The sequence below is a fragment of the Giraffa tippelskirchi genome, chromosome 5 (assembly GCF_054371585.1).
Source record: "Giraffa tippelskirchi isolate mGirTip1 chromosome 5, T2T-mGirTip1v1.2.pri, whole genome shotgun sequence".
Taxonomy (NCBI): Eukaryota; Metazoa; Chordata; class Mammalia; order Artiodactyla; family Giraffidae; genus Giraffa; species Giraffa tippelskirchi.
In genome coordinates this window covers 29,062,995-29,076,620 of record NC_137279.1, presented here as the reverse complement: position 1 = coordinate 29,076,620, position 13,626 = coordinate 29,062,995, and the positions used below count along the sequence as shown (strand labels likewise).

At 49.8% G+C, this 13,626-nt stretch overlaps 1 protein-coding gene across 12 annotated transcripts in view; it reads left to right on the top strand.

Annotated features, from left to right (window-relative positions):
• MORN1 (MORN repeat containing 1) overlaps positions 1 to 13,626 on the top strand; it is a 48,872-nt gene that overhangs the window by 15,620 nt on the left and 19,626 nt on the right. For 7 of the 12 annotated variants that reach the window (XM_081488396.1, XM_081488400.1, XM_081488394.1 and 4 more), the window contains 2 exons: positions 5,599 to 5,722; positions 6,071 to 6,195. In XM_081488396.1, coding sequence (XP_081344522.1) covers positions 5,599 to 5,722; positions 6,071 to 6,195 — 249 coding nt within the window. Of the gene's footprint in view, positions 1 to 5,598; positions 5,723 to 6,070; positions 6,196 to 6,282; positions 8,182 to 9,856; positions 9,917 to 10,227; positions 11,343 to 13,626 lie in introns of those variants that run through there. The other 5 variants (XM_081488401.1, XM_081488405.1, XM_081488399.1 and 2 more) reach the window with 4 other exon arrangements.

The window sequence follows — 13,626 nt, the reverse complement described above, 5'->3', positions numbered from 1 at the left end:
CCATGGGCCACACACCTCTGATCCTGCATCCCCAGGGGCCGGTCCCGTCATGGGCACTTGGCTACGGTGGACATTTGTGCACAGGGCCTGGTGTAAACATGTTTCATTTCTCTCAGGCACACATTCATGAGTGGACTTGCTGGGTCATGGGGAAGGCTGGCGTTTAAATTTCTAAAGAAACAGCCAAACGGTTTTCCAAAGTGGTGGCACCATTTTACAGTCCCGTCAGCAACATACGAGGTTCTGATTTCTCCACATCCTCTCCAGGGAGAGGCCATCCTCAGGGTGTCCAGCGGCACCTCCTCATGGTTTTGATCTATGTTAACCCAAAACTAATGATGTTGAGCAGCTCTTCATGTGCTTTTTGGACATCTGTATATCTTCACAAAGAAATGTTTATTCATGTATTTCACCCAGTTTTTTAAAAAAATTAAGGTGGTTCATCTTAGTTTTTACTTGTTTACAAGTTCTATATGTGTTCTGGATATGAGTCCTTTGTCACATGTATCTTTGCAGATATTTTCTTGCAGCGTGACCTGTCTTTTGTTGTTGTTGTTCACTCAGTCAGTTGTGTCCCACCCTTTGTGACCCCATGGACTGCAGCACACCAGGCTCCCCTGTCCTCCACCATCTCCTGGAGTTTGCTCAAATTCACGTCCATTGAGCTGGTGATGCCATCCAACTAACTCATCCTCTGCCGCCCTCTTCTTCTTTGGTTAATGTTGTCTTTTAATGTTAAAAGTTTTAAAAGTTCTTTTTTTTTTTTGCCATACAGCCTGTGGGATCTTACTTAGTTCCCCGACCAGGGATCAAACCCGTGCCCTGTACGGTGGAAGCACAGAGTCCTAACCACTGTACTGCCAGAGAAGTCCCCGAAGTCTGAAAATTCTGATGAAGCCCAGTTTGTCAATTTCTTTTTTTATTGACTATGATCTTAGTCATGCATCTGAGGATTCTTAACCCAAGTTTACAGAGATTTTTCTCCTCTTTTCTTTTACAACTTTGGCTCAAGTTAATTTTCATGGATCAGATAAAGGTTTAAATTCATCTTTTCTCACGTGGATTCCAGCTGTCCCAGTGCCATGTGTTGAAAAGACTGTCCTTCCCCCGCAGAGTTGCCTGGGCACCTTGGTCAGAAGTGACTTGACCGTAAGTGTAAAGGTTTACACTTGGATGGATGTCAGTTCCACTCCATCGATCAATATGTCTGTCCTTATACCATAGCCTTCCAGTAAGCTTTGAAGGGCTTCCCCAGAGGCTCAGAGGTTAAAAAAAAATACTGCCTGCCAATGCAGGAGACACAAGATCAATCCCTGGGTCAGGAAGATCTCCTGGAGAAGGGAATGGCTACCCACTCCAGTATTCTTGCCTGGGAAATCCCATGGACAGAGGAGCCTAGTGAGCTACAGTCCATAAGGTCACAGAGTTGGACACGCCTGAGCATCAGAGTGAGCACACAGCACATGCTTTGAAACCGGAGATTCCTCCAGCCTTCTGTTTGAAAATTGTTTTGGCTATTCTGGGACCTTCGTATTTCTGTATGAATATTCTGGGATCAACTTGTCAATTTTTGCCCCAAAAAAGGGAAAAAAGCAAGCCTGCCTTCTTTGGGATTCTGTCAGGGATAGGTTGAACAAGCTGGGAGAAGCTGACTCTTCTGATTGACCTTGAAACATTTCTCCATCTATTTATCTTCAGGCTCATCAATGTTAGTATTTTTCAGTGTGCAAATCTCGCTCTTTTGTTAAACTTATTAATAAATGATTAATAATTTGCATAGGAACCTGGATTGTTTGGTCCATGAATCAAGGTAAATTGGAATGGTAAATCAAGTGGTCAACATCTTAGGAATCCATGAACTAAAATGGAAAGAAATTTAATTCAGATAACCATTGTATCTACTACCGTGAGCAAGAATCCCTTGGAAGAAATGGAGTAGCACTCATAGTTAACAAAGGAGTCTGAAATCCAGCGCTTGGGTACAACCCCAAAATGACAGAATGATCTTGGTTCATTTCCAAGGCAAACCATTCAACATCACAGTAATCCAAGTCTATGCTTCAACCACTAATGCCGAAGAAGCTGAAGTTGAATGGTTCTGTGATGACCTACAAGACCTTTTAGAACTAACACCAAGAAAAAGACGTTATTTTCATCATAGGGGACTGGAATGCAAAAGTAGGAAGTCTAAGAGATACCTGGAGTAACAGGCAAGTCCTTGGAATACAAAATGAAGCAGGGCAAAGGCTAACAGAATTTTGTCAAGAAAATACACTGGTCATAGCAAACACTCTTTTCCACCAACATAAGAGACAGCTCTACACTTGGATATCACCAGATGGTAAATACCAAAATCAGATTGATTATGTTCTTTTCATCTGAAGATGGAGAAGCTCTGTAGTCAGCAAAAAACAAGTTTGAACAAACTCAGGAGATGGTGAAGGGGAAGCCTAGCGTGCTGCAGTCCATGCAGTTTCAAAGAGTCAGATATGACTTAGCAACTGAACAACAACAAAATTTATCATTATTCAATTATAGTTTGTTTACTGATACATTTGTTATTTCCTTTTATGCTATTACAAATGGAATTGTTTTGTTATCTTCGCTTCAGAAATTGCAAGACTACAGCTGATTTATGTATGTTTTATAACCTTGCTGAGCTTGTTTGTTCTAACTAATTTTTTCTGAGGCTTTCTTAGGATTTTCTGTACACAGGATCATGTCATCTACAAATAAACACAATTTGCTTTTCTTCCTTTTCTTTCCCACCAGCAGTGGCCGAGGGCTTCAGTTGCTCCACCTCCTCACCAGCACCAGTTACTCTGTCTTTCTGGTTGTAGTTGTTCTGGTGTCTCACTGTGGTTTTGACTTGAGTTTCCCTAACAAATAATGATTTGTGCAGCATCTTTTTATGCACTTGCTGGCCATCTGTAGATCTTCTCTAGAGAAAAATCTATTCAGATCCTTTGCCCGTTAAAACACTGGGCAACTTGTCTTTTTATTCTGAGTAATCTAGAATTCTTTATATATTCTGGATACGAGCACCATATCAGATATCTGATTTGCAGATATTTTTTTCTGTTTTGTGGGTTGTCATGCAGCTTCTTGACTGTGTCCTTTGAACACAGAAGTTTAAATTTTGATGAAGTTCAGTTTATTTTTATTTCTCTTGTTGCTTGTACTTTTGGTGTCATATCTAAGAAGACTGCCTAACCCAGAGTCATGAAGTTTTATTCCTCTGTTTTCTTCTAAGAATTTTATATTTTTAGCTCTTACATTTAGCCTAATGTCTATTTGGAGTTAACCTTTGTATATGGTGTGAGGCAGGGGTCCATCTTCATCTTCTTTTGCAAGTAGATGTCCAGTTGTCACAGCTTCATTTGTTAAAAAACTGTTCTTTCCTCTCTTCCCCCCTTGAATTATCTGGGCATTCAGTTTGCTACATTTTGTTTCAAATATTTGCATGTCTGTTCATAAGGAAATTGGTCTTGATTTTTTTTTCCTTGTGATGTCTTTGTCTGGTTTTGATATCAGAATATTGCCAGCCTCATAAAGTAAGTTGGGGAAATTCCCTCCTCTTTAATTTCCTAGAAGAGTTTGTGTCGAATTAGTATTGTTTCTTAAATGTTTGTAGAATTTAATACGAAGCCCACCTGGGCCTAGAGATTTCTCTGTGGGAAGATTTTTAACTACTAATCCCATTTCCCTTGCATATAAGGCTATTTAGGTTATCTGTTCTCGAGTGAGCTTTGGTGTTTTGTGTCTTCCAGGTTGTCCGATTTCTTGAATGTTCATGACATTCCCTTGCTCCCTGCTTAATGAACTGATATCACCTCTCTTGTTCCTAATATGGATTACGGGTGTCTTCTTTTTTTTTTTTCCCTGAATAGTATAGTGAGATGTTATCAGTTTCATTGATAAACAGCCTACTTTTGGTTTCATTCATTTCTCTATTGTCTGCTTTTTATTTCATTAATTCCTATTTCGATCTTATTACTTCCTTGCCTCTGCTTAGTTTGGGTTGAATTTTATTTTCCTTTTTCGCTTGGTAAGGTGGAATTGTTTCCAAGGTTATTTCAGACTTTTCTAATATAGAAGTTTGTTGCTATAAATTTCCCGCTTAGTACTATTTTAACTGCATCCTGCAAATTTTGATGTGGTATGCTTTCATTTTCATTCAATTTGAAATAGTTTCTGATTTCCCTTTTGATTTCCTTTTAGACCCAAGAGTTATTTAGAAGTGTGTTGTTTCACTTCCAAATATTTGAAGATTTTCCAGAGATCTTTCTGTTATTGATTCTAACTTAATTCTATGTGGTTAGAGTCATACTTCGTATCTTAAATTCTCTTAAATTTTTGAGACTTGTATTATGGCTCAAAATATGGTCTGTTTTGGGAAATGTTTTGAGTGCACTTTGAGAAGAGTGTGGATTCTGTTCTTGAGTGGAATTGAATAGGATATTCTATAAACATCAATCAAGTAAATTGTGTTGATATTTTTGTTGAGTTTGCTATATCATTACTGATTTTATGTCTGTTTGTTCCATCAGTTATCCATGCTTTTACCTTTAACCTATTCACGTCCTTATAGTTTAAATATATTTTTTTGTAGGCAGCATATACCTAGGTCTTGCTTTTTTATCCAATGTAACCATCTCTCTTTTAACTAAATGGTTTACACCATTCACATTTAATATAATTTTTAATATAGTAGGTTCAAACTTAACATTTTGTGATTTCTTCTCTATTTTCCCCGGCTGGCTTTTCTCCCTTATATTCTATCCCTTTCTTTTTTGGATGCATTGAGTTTTGTTTTTTTAATTCCATTTTATCTCCTCTTCTGGATTATCAATTGTAACTCTTTTCTGTGTCATTTTAGAGGATACTTTAAGGTTTACTTAAAGATGTAAATATACATCTTTAAATTATCAGTCTAACTCCAAGTGGTATCATACTCCTTCATGGACAGTATAAGAGCTTTATAGTTTATAGTTTCTGTCTGCAATACAATCTTTATGCTTTTGTTTCAGTACATTTTACATTCATGTATCTAATAAGCTTTATAACACATAGATCATTTTTGTTTAAACAGTTGTTTATCTTTTGAGGAGTAGCTGACAAACGTAAAAGGAAGTTTCATCTGTTTATAGATACCATTTCTGGCCCTCACTGCTTCCTGTAGACACAGGTTTCTATTGCTACCATTTTCCTTCTGCCCAAAGGACTTAACTTTTAACGTTTCTTGTCATGTACGTCTGCTAGTGATAAGTTTTCTCAGCTCTCCTGCATCATGGTTTTGTTACCACGTCAAGGATCCCGGCTCATCTTCCACTGCCGCGTGGGGTTGCCTCTCTGTGCTGTTTTCCCCAAGAAGTCTGCCTTCATGCCTCTATACAAACGTCCTTTTCCTCTGAGCCGTGGGCAGCTTGGCTGAGGGTGGGGTGGAGCCGAGGGTCCAGGAATGCAAGGGTAGGGCAAGGTGAGCGTAGTTGCAGCCCCATCCGGTGCCCTGCTCCTCACAAAGCCCCAGGGAGACGGGGACCCAGGTCCTGCCGCTCCCCCTCACAGCCCTCAGCAGCCTCTCTTTCCTTTTGGAAGGTGAGGATGGCCGGGAGTTGGAGATCTCCGCGGGCGTCCGGTATGTGCAGCTTCCAGCCTACTCCGAGGTTAGCTTCTTCAGAGTGGACGACAGCCTCAGGCAGACGCCCATCCAGACCCCCTTGTGAGTACGGGTGGCCCTGGGCGGCACCTGGGCAGGCATGGCAGGACCAGCCCCTCCTCTACTCCGCAGAGTGTCGGCTGGGACTGTCCCTGCCCGCTCCTCACACCAAGACGTGCAGGGTCACCACACGCTGATCTGGTGGAGAGGAAACCGAGGCCCCTTCTGACAGTGGTGGCAGAGCAGGGCAGGAGTCCCGGGCCGAGGGCAGTGAGGCAGGGAGGCCGAGTGAGACACCGTCCCCTCCCTCCTTCCTCCACACCCCATGGCCTCTGAGGAGCCACCTCAGCCCTTTCTCCTCCCTGGACTCCGTGTCTCTGCAAGTGGGTGACACTGACCTTCCCTCCACAGTGGATTCCAGTGCATCTCCTACCCTCTGTCCAGCCCGGAGTCTGGGGGCCCGGAGCCCAGAGCTGCCCTGGAAAGTGCCAGTGCCGACTCACTGCTCCCTGAGGGAGACCCCGGTGGCCCACCTGGTGAGTGGGGCTAACTGAGGGGTCTGCGGTGGGCAACATGAGCTCAGGGATGCACGGCTGACAGCAGTGTCCCCCAAACCTTGGCAGGAGGAAGTGAAGTTGACCCCTGAGAACTGTGGACCTGGGAGACCTGGGATGTCCCGGGAAGACACACCCAGGCCCCGGCCAGATGGTTCCGAGGGCAGTCACTGTGGCCGGGAGTTTGAAGGCGGGCTGGGGGCGGCCGACCTGGCATCTGGGCTGCTGGACGTGCTCACGGTGCAGATCCAGAGCCCCGGGCAGGGAGGGGTGGGGGATGAGTGGTCCGGGCCGCTACACCGCTGTCCTGCGCCCTCCACAAGCATGTCCCTTGTGGCCATGAACGCAGAGTGAGGCCGTATGTTTTTAATCTCTGCAGTTAGAGCTAAGGATCGAATCCTCTCGCAAACCTGGGGCTCTTAGTCGGGAGGGGGTGTGTTTTAGTTAAGGGAGGGCAGTGTCCCCGCTGTGAGGGTCCAGCCTGGTACCCCAGGTCCTCGACCCTTCTGGGAGGGACTCTGGGTAATTGGAGCTGGGGTCCCCACCGGGCAGGTGCATACTTACTCTTTGATTTAGGGCCTCACACTCTCCTTTGCCCTGGGCATACCCTGGGTGGGTGGGGGCACAGGCTTGCCACGTCCAGGGCCAGGGTCAGATGGAGCAGAGTCCAGACCAAGGCCTGGGTCCCTCCCTCCCAGGGTGGCAGGGCTGGCTGGTTCAGGGGACCCTTGGTGATCTGGCCCAGGACCCTGTCTCTGCGTCCCCTTGCTTTATGGAAGCAAATTTAGCTGCGTTGTCCTCGTCATTGGAGAATGTGCTGGTGTTTACATAGAGGCGCTCACTGGGCGGCAGACCCTTTGCTGGCCCGAGTGTGAGCCCCGTGTCAGTGACCATGTGCAGGCCCATGGACTGGACCCAGCATGTGGGTGTCAAGCCATAGAAAACGGCCCGTGGGGAAGCCAAGGGGTCCACGCCCACTTGGCTCCAGCCCCTTCAGCGTTTGCTGCCGAGTCGCAGGCCCTGGGTACTCAGCAGGAGCAACTCCATCCCTTTCCACCTGAACCTCCCTGGGGCTCAGCTCCTTTTCTACAAAATGAGGTGCTCTCAGCATCCGCCTGCAGGACGATGGACTGAGCCCCCCGCGCCCTCTGCCCCACCACCAGGTCTGGCCCCGGACAGTGCCCTGAGGAGGGAGCAGGGCCCCCGTCTAGAGGGCAGGGAGGACACTCCTCCTGCTTCTGCCCCTCTTAGGACTCAGTCTGCCCCTCGTGGGAGTGGGTTCACGTGGGACCCTTCCAGGTGAAAGTCCCCACCCCCCACGACGACATTCCTCCCCTCCCCATACCCGAACCTCTCGGGCCTGTTGCTAGGGAGCCTGGGTCAGCCCAGGGTGGTGAACATGCTACATTTGTCCGTACTGTGGTGCACACTCCAGCTCTGCTGCAAGGAGGTGAGCTGTCAGCCTCCAGTGAGAGAAACCCTAAGATAATAACAGAACACCCATCCCAGATGTTCACCGGAAGGACTGATGCCGAAGCTGAAGCTCCAACACATTGGTCACCTAATGCGAAGAGCTGACTCATTAGAAAAGACCCTGATGCTGGGAAATATTGAAGGCAGGAGGAGAAGGGGACGACAGAGGATGAGGTGGTTGGATGGCATCACCAACTTGATGGATATGAGTTTGAGCAAGCTCTGGGAGTTAGTGAAGGACAGGGAAGCCTGGTGTGCTGCAGTCCATGGGGTCACAAAGAGTCAGACACAACTGAGCAACCGAACAACAACGACAACAATAACAGTTAAAACTTGTGGGTCATGTACACAGCAGGAAGGAGGGCCCAGGGTTTCAGGGGGGCCTGGGGGACACCCAGTGGGACCTAGGACTCTGGTGGGTGGAGCAAAGCCCTGAAATGGCCAGAGGAGTGATCAAGCCTTTCCTAGTTCTGATAAAACCTCCTTTTGTGACTATACAGGGATGTGTGTATATGTGCTCAGTCATTCAGTCGTGTCCGAACACATGGACTATATAGCCCGCCATGTTCCTCTGTCCACAGGATTTCCTAGTCATGAATACTGGAGTGGGCAGCCATTCCCTCCTCCGAGGGATCTTCCTCACTCAGGGATCAAACCCACATCTCCTGCGTCTCCCATATTGCATGTGGATTCTTTACCATTGCACCACCTGGGAAGCCCAGCTATATGAAGATAGATATCTTTAACTTTTAAGTTTTCTTTATTCCTCCCTTGTCCTGAAGGAAAGCAGAGAGTGCAGTGTTCTGGGGTAGCTCCACCATAAGGGCAGCACAAACCAGGAGTCCTTTCCACATCGGGTGAATGTCTGTATCTCAGAACCAGGAAACTAAGCCCTGTCCCCCTCACACTCACCCCAGCACAGCCATGACCATTTCTTCCTTGGTTCTTAGACCCAGACCTTCACCAGGGACCCGAGCCCTTTCTCCAGCCTGTTAAGGGCCCCAGGGGTCTCGGGTGGCTGTCTCTGCCTGCGTGCTCCCCTGGGTGAGGTCTGAGAGGGGCAGGACACAGCACGGAGCGCAGCCCCTGCTGAGTCTGAGGCCAGGGGCATTGCCGTGGGCCCAGCCTGGAGGACGTCTCTTCAGGTTGCCGGCTGCAGCCAGGATCCCTACACAAACAGGTCTCAAGAACAGCCCAGTGGGTTTCAGATCAGAGATAACCCAGCACAAGTCCTGGAAGAAACTAGGGCCAGTAGAACTTCTGAGGTGACTGTTCCTACTGAAGCAATTTACAGGGACACCCCCCCAACCAGAAGAGTCCAGTGAAACATCCAGCTTCCCCCCCCCAGAGTTGTGAGCACTACTGATTGCCTGTTGTGACCAGCACAGCCGGATATGGGGCGGCTCTCACCAAAGCCTAGTCACCCAACCCCTTGTGCTTATCGAGCAGCCCCATTGTGGTCACCCATCTCTCAGTGACCAAGGACTCCTGCTTCTGTTTCTATTCTGCTACTCTGTGCACCACTTCATGGCCTTTGAGGGTTGCACAAGTGCCAGCCATCATTGCCATATTCCAGCTAGCACGAAGAGGGAAGCATAAGGAGTGTTAAGCTTTCTAAAAAGCTTCCTGGGTTATCATTCCCACTGCCGCTTACACCTCACTGGCCAGAACTTGGTCACAGGACCCCACTAGGCCATGCAGAGACAAGAAACAGTTTGCCAGCTTGGACCAGGTTCTGCTACCAGAGAAGAAGTGGAGGCTGGATATTTCTCGTCATCTGCCAAGTGGTTTGAAGCCTAAATCAGAAACCCCATCATCTCGCTGCACCACCAGGCCCTGGAGGGCACAGAGCTGGACAGGCCACAGCCTGTGAGCAAGGATCTGGGCCTCCTGCCACCTCCGTGCAGGTACCCCCATCTCCCCCCACATCTCCTTGTAGAAAGCAGGCCCATTTGTGACCCCTGCCTGCCCCCAACCTCACCCTCCAGCCCCATGACAGGACTATAGGCTGTGGTTAACGGGTTTGCTAAAATGGGCTGGTGGTAAAGATACTGATTCTGTTAGACCAGCAGGTACTGAGGGAGATGGTGTGGTTGTGCCATGGGAATGTCGCAGCCTCAGGAGCTGACGAGGGCCCCCCCAGGCCTACTCAGTGGGGCAGGCCAGCCAGAGCTGAGTGCTGGGGGTCAGGAGCCACCAACCCCAGGCTCTGCCCTGAGCCAAGGCCCCGGTGGGCGTGTCCAGTGGACCCTGGCAGGGGCACCTGTGACCCTGCTCCTAGAGGTAGCACTGCATTCAGCGAGCGGATAGGGGGAGCTGCTGTGGCCTCCTGCCCACCCCCCTTCCCACCCTGGAGCACAAGGTCAGGTTCAAACCTTGGAGTGGTTAGGGGGTCTCCCAGAGGTCGGCGGCCCCGGGAAGGGAGGGAGGAAAGACGACCCTGAGCAGAAGCCTCGAAGCTGAGGCTGACCACAAGTTAGAACAAAACCCGCGCCGTCTTACATTTTAAAGCAGCTTTCCTGTTTCAACTTGTTCTGACAGCCCAGGCATGCATGAGCACAGACCCCCACCGGCAGGAGCAGCTACAGGGGCTCGGCACCCCTGTGCCCCCACCCTGCACCCCAGACTTCTCTGGGCAGAAGAAAATGTAGCCTCCTGGTCAGTGGTTCAGAACTGTGGGTGCCCGGAGCCAATGCCTGTTTACAAAGGAGGGGCCACTGGGAAGCACCCCCACTCTGGGTCTCACCCCCTACCCCAGCCTCCCGCAGGCCCCCTGCCCTGGGGGCTCAGCCCTCACCTGCCCCGGCCCCAATGGGGCCAGGCTTTCACAGATGGCGGGTCAGCATTCTACTCCGGCATCCGGCAGGCAATTAAGAAAACGAACCTCTGAGAACTTGGCTTCCAATTATACAAATAAGTGAAACGAGGAGAGAAAATGCTTTCCCTTTCCAAAGGCCTAATGTCAGTAGTACGTAATTCAAAACTCTGTGTTTTATTATTTTGTTGACATGAAATATTTCAGTTGTTTAATTGTTTTTAACTTTTGAATAGACAAGTTGCTTTTTGTTGAGAATAAAAGACGATGTCATAGACGTGGCCTATTGCCAGATATTCTAAACCCTAATTTGGTTAAATTATAGCACCCAGATTTTTGTAACAAAGCACGTTGATTTTATATTCAAAATTTTTTTTTATATTTAGTCTCTTAACCTTTTGTAATTCCCACCCACAGCTTTAAATGGTGCAGCCCTTTTGTGTTAATTGTTGTCAGTGGGGTGTCTGCCTCACCCCCCAGTAATTTAAGTCCATTGAATCCTAATGCAGGTGCTGCTAATTGCTGGAGGGACATTGTCAGGCTGGCAGAGCCGGGTGGCTCAGACAATCCCCTGTAAATTGGATTTGGGAACCTAAAAAACGCCAAAGCAGGGAGGGAGAACCTCAGATTGCTGTTTTGTTGTTTTGTTGTTTTGTTGGTTTTTTTTAATGCACAAAACCCTACCAGGAAATGTTTCCAGTTGATCTGAGTGGCCCTCATTTTCACTGTTGAACATGGTTTTGAGTGCCCATCAGAAGGGATCTGTGAGACGATTTTAAAAATCAAGGTGCCCTTTGCCGCTAATACAGTCTTGCCAATAAAAGTGACGGAATGCATAGCAGAGATCTGGAAATTTCATTGCCTCTTGGGGTGATAACGCATTTTAATATTAATTGTCTATGGTTAATTATGGCAGAATAGCATGAAAGATCCATATTTTTAAAGGAAAATTTGTGCTATAAATTTCTTGTCTAGGAATTGTCCCAGCTAGAAGGAATGTCCCAGGGAAATATAAAAAGATTCCGCGCTGCTTCCAGGGCCGATGCCATGGAGGACAAGGGAAGTGAACTCAGATGGGAGGGGGCTGTCTGCCTGGAACCGGCATCAGAGGGGTAGGGGCTTCAGGCCCCTGAGACCACAGCTTCTGGGAGCCAGGGCCTCAGGGGGTGCCCTCCCTGGTGGCTCTCCTGGACACAGCCCTCTGGCCCTGCGGCAATCCTGCGGTCTGGGAGCCCAGGGAGGAAGAGGGGCCTGTCTGCAGGGCAGTGGGAGCCCCCTCCAGCCCCTCCTTCCCATGACTGGACGCCTGGTCTGGGGCTGGCCAGGAGCTGCGGGGCACTAGCCCCTCTGTGTGTTTTGCAGCCCCATGGGCATGGGCAGCAGAAGGACTCTGGCGCTGCCTCGGACACCCTATGCACTTAGGCCCCTGACAGTGGGTCTCTGGCGTCTGTCCAGTGGGCCGCACGGGGTGGAGAGAAAAAGGGAGGCGAGTGTGCACCCAGGCTCCCTGTGCAGCCAAGGTCTGGCATGGCCACGAACCTGCACCAATGTGGATGCTCACGCTGGGTGCACCTATGTCCTTAGAAAGGACTGAACCATGGGTGACCCGAACGAGCCTCCCGGCAACATGGCGCCAGCCTGGCCCCCATCTCAGCTCCGGGTCATAGCCTCTGAGGCAAGGACCCCACTTCTGAGATCGTCCAGTGGGCTCTCTTCATGACCTTGGGAGTCATGGGGGCCCAGACCACTTTGAATCACCAGACCAGCTGGGGTGGTCACTTATTTGCTTCCTGGTCTCCCTCACATTCAGATTCTGACCAAGAAGCCAACTAACTAGCCAGCGGCTGCTGGCAGCTTCTAGGATCAGATGGGGTGGCCCTCCTCCGTCACCCCTTCTGCCTCGCCTCCCACTTGGGTGCCCCCCATGGGGCTGCCCATCTTCTGTGGTCAGAGCCCCTGCCTGTCTGCAGCCTCACCCCAGGGGTTGCCACAAGAACAGTTTCTGCCCCCCCACCCCGTCACCCCACTATGTCACCAAACCCATGGCTTCCTCCGTCAGCCACAGTGCTGCCTGCAGGCCCCTGTCCACAGGGGCCACTCAGAACACCGTGCTGGGTCAGGCTCCTGCGCTGACTGACTGAGATGCCGCGGCTGGCTGATGGGTCCACGTCCCAGAGGGGAGGCATGGGGGCTTGTGGCATAGGGTGTGGCCCCTGGGATCCAATAGCAGCTTCAACCAGGAGACTATGGAGGGCGGGAGGCAAGGTGGGTGCCCTAACTTGTCCAGAGCTCCCCGCGAGAGGCCAGGACCCGGCCTCTGTCAGGGAGCACATGCCAAAGGCACTCGGGATGGAGGAAGGGGTCTACTTGAGGGGTTACTGTGGTCCCGGGGGCAGCAGGGCGGGCCTGAGCCGGGCCCCAGGGATGGGGGCAGAGTCAGGACTGGGTGACTAGGAGGAGGGGCCTGGACCAGCTGAGGGGCTGCACTTGTCGGGGGGTGTGTGCACACGTAAGTCTGTACACGCGTAGGTGTGTGTGTGCATTGGAGTCTGGGGGCCTTGCACTGGGGAGAGTGTTTTCCCTGTGATTGAGTCCCGTGTGTGAATGAGTGTGTGAGTGTGTGCAAGCTCTTGTGTGTGCGTGTGACCGTGCACTCTCACCCCTCAGTCAGGGCATGGTTCCCGGAGCAGCGCGGGGAAGAGTGTAAGTCTCGTGGCCTTCTCAGGTCTTGCCCCCTAAAACCCCCCACCCCCCAACCCCCACCCACCCACCGCCAGCTGCTCCCAGGCACCTGGTGGCTGGAGCCCCTACAAGCCTTTTCTCGAAGCCTTGGAATCAGCACCTTTTTTTGGCTGTGCTGGGTCTTTCCTGTGGAATACAGCTGTCTCTCTAGTTGTGGCATGTAGATTTTAGAGTGTGGGCTCAGTAGTTGTGGCCCACAGGGTTACTTGTCCCATGGCATGTAAATCTTAGTTCCCTGACGAAGGATCAAACCTGTGTCCCCTGAATTGGAAGGCAGATTCTTAACCGCTGGACCACCAGGGAAGTCCCACTTTTTCTCTTTAAAGGAAGTTTGCTGACACAGTTCCTTCCTTCCTCAGAGCCTAGGGTCTTGTGCCAGCCCT